Source organism: Chionomys nivalis, chromosome 1, assembly GCF_950005125.1.
Source record: "Chionomys nivalis chromosome 1, mChiNiv1.1, whole genome shotgun sequence".
NCBI classification, from domain to species: domain Eukaryota; kingdom Metazoa; phylum Chordata; class Mammalia; order Rodentia; family Cricetidae; genus Chionomys; species Chionomys nivalis.
In genome coordinates, this window is record NC_080086.1 from 110,745,716 (window position 1) to 110,758,195 (window position 12,480).

The 12,480-nt window shown below is 37.9% G+C and overlaps 1 protein-coding gene across 3 annotated transcripts in view; it reads left to right on the forward strand.

Moving 5' to 3' along the window:
* Positions 1-9,890, forward strand: part of LOC130869500 (zinc finger protein 14-like) — a 62,277-nt gene extending 52,387 nt beyond the window's left edge. Inside the window, exons 5-8 of one of the 3 annotated variants that reach the window (XR_009056675.1) lie at positions 3,224-3,350; positions 3,932-3,989; positions 5,251-7,668; positions 8,325-9,890. Coding sequence is in view for 2 of the 3 variants with exons in the window: in XM_057761715.1 (XP_057617698.1) it covers positions 3,224-3,350; positions 3,932-3,989; positions 5,251-7,171 (2,106 nt within the window). In the remaining variant the exon portion in view is untranslated. Of the gene's footprint in view, positions 1-3,223; positions 3,351-3,931; positions 3,990-5,250 lie in introns of all 3 variants that reach the window. The other 2 variants (XM_057761727.1, XM_057761715.1) reach the window with 2 other exon arrangements.
* Positions 9,891-12,480: the final 2,590 nt, after the last annotated feature.

Genomic DNA, 12,480 nt, shown 5'->3' on the forward strand with positions numbered 1-12,480 from the left:
TTTGAGGCATTTTAGAATTTGAAATACAGATTTTAGAATATTTTGTGAAATTGAGCTCCTTCTCAATAAGGGCACTTTCCCCCTTGTGTGTTTGTCCATTTACCTTCTACAATACTACAATGATCATATTTGTCATAGACAATTATTATTTGTGTAACTGACGGAGTATTCAGTCAGACAGAAATGGGATGTTTCCAACTGAATAAAATTAACTATGCTATTATGTATTAACATAACAATAATTAGCATTGCTATGATAAATTTCAACTAACCACATTAAAAAGTAAGACTAATTGCCCATCTATGCATGCCAACCTCTTTATTAACAAGTTTTTCCTAGTTCTGTTCTTGTCCAATTTAAAATGAAAGGAAGAAGTCATTGAAATACCAAGCTTGTGATGTCTACTCAGCTTGCTTAATGTCTGCTCAATAATCAGATTAAGCTCTATGTCTTTTCTTCCACGATTTTCTTCTTAGATTAAATTCATATTTTCTAAAGGATAGGCTTTGGATTTCTTTAGTATGGCAAATATTAGCAAAATATGATCTAAGAGCCTACTTTAAAATGGGAAAATAGTACAGTGTCTTTGTCTTTAAAATGGTCTTCATTTTACCTAATTAAATTTGTATTGTTTACATGTGCTTTTTTCTCATTGGTTCCATAGTACTTTTTGTCTGCTAATTAAGGGATTATATTAAATTTAATTTAATTCAAATTTCCAGGTTGACCTTAATTTCTTCTACATAATAGTGTGATTAAATCTTCTTTTTATGAAAGTTAGATAAACCATTGATCATTATGTTTTTGATTAATCATCTCAGCTCTGAGTCTATAAAGAGTATCAGATCCCTATTTCTCTCAGGACACAACAACTTGATGCAAGGGTACAATTTCATTATGGTGAACAAGGCCCTCATCTCAGAGATGATCCTTTAGTCTTTGAAATTCCTAAAATGCAAATACTGAGAATATAACTTTGTCCTATTATTTCAGATTCCCTGTAGTAATTAATATCCTCAAAATATTCTGCCAAGTATTATGTTTTATCAAATATTTCCTCCTAGTTTCCACTAAATATGTCAGATTGCTAATTGACAAATTGAGTCTTAAATTAGGTTTATTTAAAAATCTTTCTCAGTCAAGATTTTAAAATGTTTTTATATTCAACTTTATTTATTTCTCTCATATATGACAGGAAGAAGTTATGTTCTTGATGATGATACCACAGGAATGACCCTTACTCTAGTTACTGACAGAGTTCTTATTCCCAATGAACCTCTTTGATCTATGTCTGTAATATAGACTATAGCATTTCTGTTGTTGGAACATCTACTCTCTTTTTCTCTCTTTCCCAAGCCTGTGCAAATATTTTAAGCACACACTATGTCTTGTTTAGAGGTCTTTTATGTCTGAGTCTGTCCTATTTTGTATCTGAATTCTTTTCCGACTAGTAGTGTGTTGGCAGAAGTCACAAATAATTCCACACTGGTTCAGAATTATGAATAATAAAGGGTTATTTATTTAGGGGTGACTTGCTGATCACTGTCCTAGATCCTAGTTCTCTGCACAAATAGGAAACAGGAACAGAGTCTAGCAGCCAGAAGCTATATTTGGAAGCAAGAGGGCAAGCACAGGCTTTACAGCTGGATTTATAGTATAAGAGACCATGCCCAAGTTGGCTGGTATCTTAAAGGCTGTTGGCTGAAGGAGCAGAAGGAGCTCACACAGAACCTCTCCTTTTTGTTTAAATAAGAGAGTTCCAAACCCAATACAAAACTATATACACTAGGAGGAGATATCATGTATAATATTAGAATTATAACCAACATAAACAATATTAAGCAAGGAATGTATGCTAAATGTTTTAATAAATATTGTATTCTAAGGAATCTAAGTCTTGTATTGGAAATGGCTTGGGTAGTCATAAGAGGGTAGTAACTATTACTATCTAATCTTCAACCTCATCACAGGCTTGAGAAGGGAGATTACATTACTGGAGTAGGCAGGAAGTGCAATCAAGCAGCTTCCAAAGTGTGCAGTCGATGACAGAGACAGCTGGCTACCTTTAGCAATCACCCAAAGTCTCATTTGCAACATTGAAGCCCCCAACTTTGGCTAAGGCCTAGAGTAACTGACAGATCATTTTCAGAGGCAGGAAAATTATCAAAACCGTCTTACCCGGTCTTGACAAGATTTGGCGGTCTTTTTTCTTGTATCCTGCTTGTCCAGTGTGGACAAGGAGCGGCCCGCAGGTGTCCCCTCTTTCCCGTCCGGCTCTTCCGTTCTGTTTCTGGGTGGTGGTGCGCGTCCGTCCCCGTTGGGGAGAAGGGGAGCGCCCCTCGTTGGCATCCCACCGCCCTCCCGCCGTGGCTCGGGCGTGCTTGTTGGACAGAGCCGGCATCGTGCTAGGGGGCGCGACCGACCGGGTGCTTCATCGCGGCGGCGATCCTCTTCACCCCCGACCCATGTCCGGGTACCTTGCTACCGTGTTCAGGCGAGTAGGTTTAAAGACCCCCGGGGGGGTCGCCTTTCCGCCCCCGGGGTCGGTGGTGGTGGTGGCGGAGGGTCCCATAGGGAGCAGTCGATGTCTGGCGGCTCTCTTGGACTCCTGTTCCTCACGCGCCTGGTGGCCATTCCCAAGGCACGCTGCAGTGGGGGGGGGGAGGGGGGAGGGAATAACCACTCTGAGGCTTAATGTTACCTATGTACTCCTTGGCCTATTTGCTCAGACTTCTTATTAGTGTACTCTATATTTTAAACTAATCTATTTCTAGTAATCTGTCTATCCCATGAAGGTATGGTTTACTGGAAAAGTTTTGGCATCTTTCTCCTTCAGCAGCTTTATGGCAGCTCCCTGATTCCGCCTTCTTTCCTCCTCTATCTCTGCTTGGATTTCCTGCCTAACTATTCCTTATATCAGGCTTTTCCTCTGGCTGTCACAGATTATTATGAGAAAAGTTACTTAGGGAAGAAGCAGTTTATTTCATATCACAATTGAAGAATCCAGTTCATAAAATGCAGAAGTATGAAGCTGCTAATGAGTGACACACTAATTAATAGTAAATGAGACATTTGGTCATCAAGTAATCAAGATAACATCCCATGGTATTCTTCAGTAAATCCTATTTATATAATAATTCAGAGGTTTCTTCAGAAACATGCAAGATGATTATGTATCCTGTCAGTGAAAATTAACCATGCAATTAATATATGTACTCATAGGAGCCAGTAAAATTTGAGGATGTGGCAGTGAACTTCACCTCAGAAGAGTGGGCTGTGTTGGATTCTAGTCAGAAGAAGCTCTACAGAGATGTGATGAAGGAAACATTTTTGAACCTGATCTCCATAGGTAAAAAGTACTATATGCTCCCATTGCTTATTCAGTCAGTGAACAACTGTGTCCTTGATGTGGGCGTCCCCTCTGTGTGCTGTGATTACCATTACTAAGTAAAGAAACTTCCTTGGCCTATTGACAGGGCAGAACTTAGGTAGGCAGTGAAGACTGGACTGCATACTGTGAGAAAGGAGGGCGGAGTCAGGGGGACTCCATAGATCTGCTGCTGGACATCCATGTGCTAAAGGTTTGCTGGTAGGCCATGACCTCATGGTGATATACCTATTAATAGAAATAGCTTAAATTAAGATGTAAGAATTAGCCAATCAGAATCTAAAGCTAATGGGCTAAGCAGTGATTTAATTAATATAGTTTCTGTATGATAATTTTGGTTCTGGGCGGTCTGGACGAACAAGCAGCTCACTGCATACAACATATCCTACTTATGCATGTTATGTTGGTATTGAATTCTTAAATTAAAAATGTGGTTATTAGTGTGCATATTATAAGAACTAGGCTGCAGTATTTTTTTTGGTTTAATAATTTTTATGTTGAATATGAATGTGTCATAATGTATTCTCTGGATTTTGTTGTAGAAGAAGCACTAGAAGAAAATATTGAAGAGGACTATAAAAATCTCAGCAGGAATATGGGGTAATTTATATTCGCTAGAAAATAAATCATATTATACATTTGGGACTCAGGGGACAACTGAGAACATGTGAAGTGCTCCAAATATAACTAAGTGAAAAATGATCTTACACAAATTCCTATAATGGAGCATTGAATTGTAATATTTAATATTTGAGTGTTTCATGTGTGTAATCTATTATTATCGCAAATATGTCACATGATAATGAGGCTGAAAAAAGGTTTTCACTGGATTATTACACAAAACATCCCGTCATGTGTGAAAGGTTTTACTTTCTGTTCATACCTATGATGAGCATTAGTACTGTGCTTTGTTTGCTTACTTTTGCTGTGACCAAAGGGGGAAAAAAAAAAGAATTCTGGGGTAGAGTTCAGTTTCAAACTTCTTTGTCAGAATACCATCATAAAGGGAAAGCAGGGCAGGAACTCAAGTATGACAGGAATCTGGAAACAGGCACTGAATCAGAATTGATGGGGAAATCCTGTTTACTGGAGTGACCTTCATCCCTTAATCAGCTACCTCCCCTCTAAGGGGTACAACCCATAGTGAACTGGGCCACCCCACCTCATACAGTGATCAAGACAAAGTGGACAGCGACATGTCTAAATGTCAATCTGTTAAAGTCATTTTTTGCTGTCTATTTCATTCCCAAATGGAAGTTCTAGTTTGTGTCAAAACTAATTAGCAGATACATTTCATACACAGAGCCTGAAATCCTGCCCACTGGCACACTGTGCAACATAGTAAGCCCCCCCTTAATTGGGAATGTGAAAATGGCTTCACAGACTTGTTTCCAGGCCAATCTGATTGAGTCATTTATCAATTGGCAGACCCTATCCTCCTATGACCATTTTTCCTTCCTGTTCACTCGTTTTGTACCTCTTAACTATTTCATATATCTGTATCTGAGTTATGTTTTTATACAAAAACTTTTGTGGAAGGTGGAAAATGCAAGAAATTCTTCATATCAAGTGTATCAGATTTTGTGAACTCTTCACATGAATCCGTGTCATTAAGTCTGGTTTGCTGAAAGACCGAGAATTGTTCTTAATCCAAGCCTGTGATACAGCTCCTTTTAATTCTTACAGAAGCAACATTAGTCCTCCACTTCTTTACACATAGCAGGGTCTCACCATGAAATATATCTTGTCTTGACATTGATACCATTATTCTATTCCCTCTGAGATTCTATAGTTGTGTTCCAGAAATCCTAGCCTTCAATATTTCTCTTGTCTAAAGTATTGCTTTTCTCATTTTTTGCAGAATTCAGAGGATTGAGAAAGACCATGGAAATGAATGTCATAATGAATGTGATAAAAACCAGCAAGCTAGTCCAGAGAGTATGATCATTAAAGACATGCCTTCCAGAGTAAGAGTTCATAAGACTCCCTTGCTTGTAACAAATATCATTGGTGATTTATCCTTACATGGGTATCTCAGAGAAAAAGGTAGAGGGAAATCACCACTGTATAAGGGAGCTGTGGCAAAAGCTTTTAAACATCAGAAACATTGGAAAGATATCAATTGTTCTGAATCCCTTCAGGTACTTGAAACTTCTCCTGAAGAGAAACCCAGAACTTCTCCTGAAGAGAAACCCAGTAAAAAACAATGTAAAGAAGCCTGTTGGAGTCTGTGTTTAGATCAGTCTCAGGAGAGAACTTATACTGGAAATAAACTCAATGAGGATATCTTCATGAGATACACACATGGACAGAATGATGAACAAAACCATAAAGAAGTGAAACAATTTGTATGTAGTCTCTGGGAAGAATCCTTCATTGATTTCAATGAGCTTACCAACCATGAAAAAAGTCATATTGAAGAGAAAAGGTACAGTTGTAGGCAATGTGGCAAAACATTTAAATATGCAGCATGTTTTGAGAAACATAAAGTAACTCACAAAGGAGAGAAACCATACGCTTCTATACATTATGGAAAAGCCTTCACCCAATTCAGTCATCATAACAGTCATGAAAACAGTTACATTGGACAAAAGCCTTATACTTGCAAGCATTGTGGAAAAAACTTCACCAGTTCATCTTATCGAAACATTCATGAAAAAATTCACACTGGAGAGAAACCTTATGCATGTAAGCATTGTGGAAAAGCCTTCAACAACCGCAGTAGTCGTAACAGACATGAGAGGAGCCACACTGCAGAGAAACCATTTGCATGTAAACATTGTGGAAAAAACTTCACCAGTTCTTCTTATCTAAACATTCATGAAAGAATTCACACTGGAGAAAAACCTTATACATGTAAGCATTGTGGAAAAGCCTTCAACCACTCCAGTAATTGTAACACACATGAGAGGAAACACACTGCAGAGAAACCTTATGCCTGTAAGCACTGTGGAAAAAACTTCACCACTTCTTTTTATCGAAACATTCATGAAAGAATTCACACTGGAGAGAAAACTTATGCATGTAAGCATTGTGGAAAAAACTTCACCAGTTCTCTTTATCGAAATAGTCATGAAGGAATTCACACTGGAGAGAAACCTTATGCATGTAAGCATTGTGGAAAAGCATTCATCACTTCACATACTTGTCGTATTCATGAAAGAATGCACACGGCAGAAAGAAATTATACATGCAAGCATTGTGGAAAAAACTTCACAAGTTCTTCTTATCGAAACATTCATGAAAGAATTCACACTGGAGAGAAACCTTATACATGTAAGCATTGTGAAAAAGCCTTCTTGACTTCCAGTGCTTGTCGTTTTCATGAAAGAATGCACACGGCAGAGAGAAATTTTAAATGCAAGCATTGCGGAAAAGCCTTTTCCTGTCTCAGGATTCTGAAAAGGCATGAAATAATTCACAGTGGAAAAATGCCGTATACATGTAAGCATTGTGGAAAAGCCTTCAACCGCTCCAGTAATTGTAACACACATGAGAGGAAACACACTGCAGAGAAACCTTATGCATGTAAGCACTGTGGAAAAAACTTCACCACTTCTTTTTATCGAAACATTCATGAAAGAATTCACACTGGAGAGAAACCTTATGCATGTAAGCATTGTGGAAAAAACTTCACCAGTTCTCTTTATCGAAATAATCATGAAAGAATTCACACTGGAGAGAAACCTTATGCATGTAAGCATTGTGGAAAAGCCTTCAACGACCCCAGTACTCGTAATAAACACGAACGTAGGCACACTGCAGAGAAACCTTATGCATGAGCATTGTGGAAGAGCCTTCAACAATTCCAGTAGGTGTAACAGACATTAAAGGACCCACACTACAAAGAAACAGAAGACTTATACATGCAAACACTGTGGAAAAACTTTCTGGTGTAGGCATGTGAACATCCATGAAATAATTCACTCTTACAAACGCCTTATTATGTAAGCATTGTGGAAAATCATTGAACAACCCCAGTAGTTGTAATAGACGTGGAAGGAATCACACTACAGAGAAACCTTTTTCATGGAGGCATTGTGAAAAAGCCTATACCTGTTGCAGTTATTTTAAGACTCATGAAAAGAGTTCACATTAAAGGGAATTCATATACATTTAAGCAGTGTGAAAAAGTGTTTACATGCTCCAATCACCTGAACATTCATGAAGAGATTCACATAGGGGAAAAGTCTTGAGCTTGTAAACATCTTGGAAAAGCCTTCAGTGACCTCAGTAGTCATACATGAATGAAGTCACACTTTAGAGAAGCCTTATTCATGTAAGTATTGTACAAAACCCTTCACCAATTTCTATTCATGTAAGCATTTTGTAAAGCCCTTCACTAATTTCTATTCATGAAGGTTCATGAAAGAGATCATACTGAAGAGAAGTGTTATAGATGTACACATTGTGAAAAAGCATTTACTTGCTCCAGTCAGCTGAACATTCAGGAAAGGGTTCAATTTGGAGTGATGGCTTTTGCATGTAAACATTACAGGAAACCTTTTAACACTTCAATTTGTCCTGATTTGTACCAAAAACAATCATACTGGAGAGGAACTCTTGGTGTGTAAAAGATGTGGAAACTGTTCATTCTGTAGACGTTAACAGGCATAAAAGAGTTCATTTGATAGTTCATTTATGCACATAAGAATTGTGGAAAAGCCTTCAGCTGCTCTTGTGATCATAACAGATCTGAAACTCTTCACACTAGTCAGTAGCCTAATGCGTGTAACCATTCTCAGAAAGTCTTTACTAGATTCACTTGGTTCAAGAGTAAAAACCTTCACACTGGATAGAAACCTTTTGTATTTACACATGCTATATAAACTATTTCTTTCTTCTTGTGATTTTAACAAGCATAGAGATCTCACACAGTGTCTGTAATGTGGGAAAGTCTAAAACACATCCATTTTCTCTAACCCTCATACACAGATCTACACTGGAAAGAATTCTAAAGCATATATCCGTTTAAGTATTATTCAAAGTCTTCAGCAGTTCCTGTTGCCCTGACGTTCTAAAGAAGTCACTCTGAAGATAGACTTTACACGTATAACCATGTGGAAAATTTTTTTATTAATCACAGTTTCTACTATACTCAATTACTTTTTCACTTTTGAGAATCTGTATGTTTAGAATAAATGTGGGAAAATATTCAAAGCGTTTAAAATGAATAAAACTTAAAAGATTTTTTTTGGTAGTGTTTTCTGTAATATCTGTGTTTTACATCCCTGCTGAAGTGCATAGTGATCTCACTGTGAAAAGAAGTAGTGTGTAGAACAAATACCAGTAATAACTCTGTAGTGCTGTTTTGGTAAAATCGCTTCTATTGTGAGTAATGGAAGAAGCATGTGCTAGGAACATGAGATGTATCAACTAATCATGATTCTCCCCAGTAAATGTGATTATCTGCATTGTCTCCCTGGATCTTATATGGTGGAAATAATGTATCAATTCCAGAAACTGTCTTCTAAGAATCATATGTACACTTCCTAATGAACACAGAGATAGAAAGAGAAAAAGGATGAGAGAGAGGAGTATGGAGTTTACTTTCTTTATGCCAAAAGCTTTGGAGAAAAAAACTGCCCTTACCTCAATTTCTGGCAATATACTGTCCAGACTGGATCAGTAGGATACAAACAAAAGCAACTACAAAACTTTGCCGCAATATTACAGTCATTCAAAATGCCCTGCTTCTCAAAAATTTCTGTCATATATACTAGCCTATAGGACAAAGATGGATGCCCCAGCATTACAGGAAAACTTTGAATGCTTGTCCAGGTCGCCTAATGTCCCTGTTGTTAGGCAAATTTCACCCTTTTGGGATCTGAATCGAGTTAAAGATTAATAATTAGAATTAAATTTTTCTTATGGTAAAGGTAAAGTAAATATAAAAGTTTAGACTCCCAAAGATAGATAATTAAATACTTTCTCTAATTTGTCAAGTGCAAATGGACTGGACAATGTAAACGTAATTCTTACATAATAACTCTTTGTTATATATAATCTTATTTTGCTAACATTAAAACCTTCCTTTTTGATGAGACAAAAAATGGGAGATGCTGTACACTGTGATGATTTTACACTCAGATTGGTTTAATAGGAACTTGATTGGCCAGTAGCCAGATAGGAAATGTGGGCAGAACAACCAAACTAAGGATACTGGGAAGAAAGTTGGAGTCACCAGGAGATACAGAGGGAGAGAGATATGCTGAAGGAGAGATAAAGCTACGCGCCATATGGCAATATATAAATTAATAGAAATGTGTTGGAACCTAATGGACTCCTGGCCTTCCTACTCACCTCGCCTGTAGATGACCTTTCTTGCGCTTGTTCTGGGTTTCTGAGAAACTTGCAAGTTTCCTGCTCTGAGAGTTGCTTAACAACTCTGCTTTCTGAGTACACATTTTCTTGGCCCTAACCCGAGGATCTGGCAATAAGGTCTCCATCCTGTTGGTCTACCTGTCTGGGTTAGGTATAAACCTCCCTTGGTGATGTACAATAAAGGCTTCTAATTCTGCAACATCCAAATTGTGTTTTTCATTAATCGTGATGTCCTTCTCTTGGATTTGATGCTAGCTGCACTGGTGCGACAGAAATGGATTGTAAGAGCTAGCTACTAATAAGCCTGAGCTATAAGCCAAGAATTTAAAATTTAAAAGTGTCTGTGGTTATTTAGGAGTGGGCTTATTGGAAACAAAAACTCTGTCTATATTATAATCATGACATGTAATGTGTATACATTTAGAAATTTATACATATGTAGATATGTGAGTATTTGTGTGTGTGTGTGTGTGTGTACACAAAATGAAGTGATGCCACTTGGCTTGACATTTCCTAAACCAAAGAACCTCACATTCATAAAAAACAAACCACCAATATTAGGCAGAATAAATCTTTATTTGAGTTGTCCATGATAGTTAAATAATTCCCTAAGAAATTTAGGGTATTTTTTTTTCTTTTGGTCATCTCTGTGAGGCTGAATGTGAGTCATATTAACTGAAACCATTGTACATTTTGAATCCAGGGTGAAACAGTTGAGCTCGAGATAAAACTAAACCCACCTTCTTTTATTTTGACTTTCATAGAAAGTTGCTCAGTGAGAGAAGCAGTCAATATCCCTCGTCTATTTTTAACTCTTATGTGGTTTGATTAAGAATGGCCCCCAAAGGCTCATGGTAGCACATCAGTCTCTGATTGCAGGTCAAAGGCATTCAATGTTTCCTCTAGACTTCAGAAAACACAATCTGTTAGCTCTGATAATGTACTAATACATTTTTATTGTCAACTTGATTCAAAGTCATATCATCTTGGAAGAAGGAGCTTTAATTTAGGAATTATATTGCACAGATGGGCCTGTGGCCATATCCATGAGGGATACTTTTGATTGATTTTGGAGGGCCTAGTCCAGAATGGTAAAAACCATCACTACAAAGGTGTAACTGGCTTATATAAGAATATTAACTAATCATCAGTTAATCCAAACTTCCTACCATGGCTTCCATCAATGATGGTTTGTGACCTGAAACAATAAGTTAAATGAATACTTCCTTACACTCAGTTGCTTTTATTCATGATACTTATTACAGGAACAAAAAGCAAAAAAAAAAATGCATAGTAACTCATAGACATATACTACATCACAGAATAGTAACCAATATTGTCAGAGCATTTAAAATGTTCAAATACCAGTTTGAGGAAAAACGAAACTGAGAGGTTTGGTATAAGAAGGAAACTTTGTGAGCCCCTGTTCATTCTTTTTTCTGCTTACAGTTTGAGGAGAGTGGGATATAGATTCAGAGCCTTTCTAAATTTAAAGTGATTTAATCGATGGATAAATGTTGTATCTGTTCCTCAATCTTTTTTAATGTTTTTTCATTTTACATACCATTTCCAGTGGCCACTTCCTCCTCTTTTTCCACCACCGACCTCTGCCCATCCCATTCCCCATCCACTCCTCAGAGATTGTAAACCTCCCTTTGGGAGAAAACAATGTCTGGTATACCAGTTTGAGACAGGACCAGGACCCTCTCCCTATATAAATCTGGACCCTCTCTCTATATAAATCTGATCAAGTTGTTCCACCATAGGGAATGGGCTACAAAAGGGCCACTCATGTACCCAGGGTAAGTCCTGGTCCCACTGCCATGGGCTCCCCAAACAGAACAAGACACAACTGTCACACACATTCAGAAGACTTAGTTTGGTCCCATGTAGTATCCCTGTCAGTCTTGAGTCCATGAGCTACGACTAGTTGGGTCACCTGTCTTTGTGGTTTTCTCATGATGATCTTTTTGCCCCTTGCTCAGATGATACCTGCTCCTCTTTGACTAATCTCCAAAAGCACAACCCAGTGTTCCACTCTGGGTCTGTGCTTCTGCTTCCATCAGTTAGTGGATTCAGGTTCAATGATGTCAATTATAGTAGTCACTAATTGGATTGTAGGAGACAGTCAGTTCAGGTACCCTCTCCACTATTTCTGGGAGTCTTAGCTGGGGTCATTTTTGTGGATTCCTGGTAATTTCCCTAACACCTGGTTTCTCCCTCACCTCATAATGGCTTGCTCTTTCAAGATAACTCTTTCATTGCTCCCTCTCTCCATCACTCCCCCAACTCAGCCATCTCAAGTCCCCGTATGGCCATCCCCCATTCCTGCCCTTTTCCACTTCCATGTCCAGTAAGTAGATCTTAACTATTTTCCTTTCCTGGGACCCTCCATGTATATCCCTCTTATGTTTTTTTTTTTTAATCTAATTTCATTGGGGTTGTAGAGTATAATCTGGTTATACTTTGCCTTATGTTTAACATCCACATAGCATGGTATCTTACTGGGTCTATGAACACAGTTGAGCAAACATCTTTGTGGTATGAACGTGCATCCTTTGGGTATATGTGCAAAGATTATATTGTGGGAGTCTTGGTGCATATTGATTCCCAATTTTCTGAAAAACCACCATACAGGTTTCCAAAGTGCTGTACAAGTTCACACTCCCATCAGCAGTGGAGAAGTGATCCTCTCACTTTACATTTTCTCCAGCATGAACTGTTATCAGTGTTTATGATCTTAGCCAGAAACAGGTGGAAGACGGTA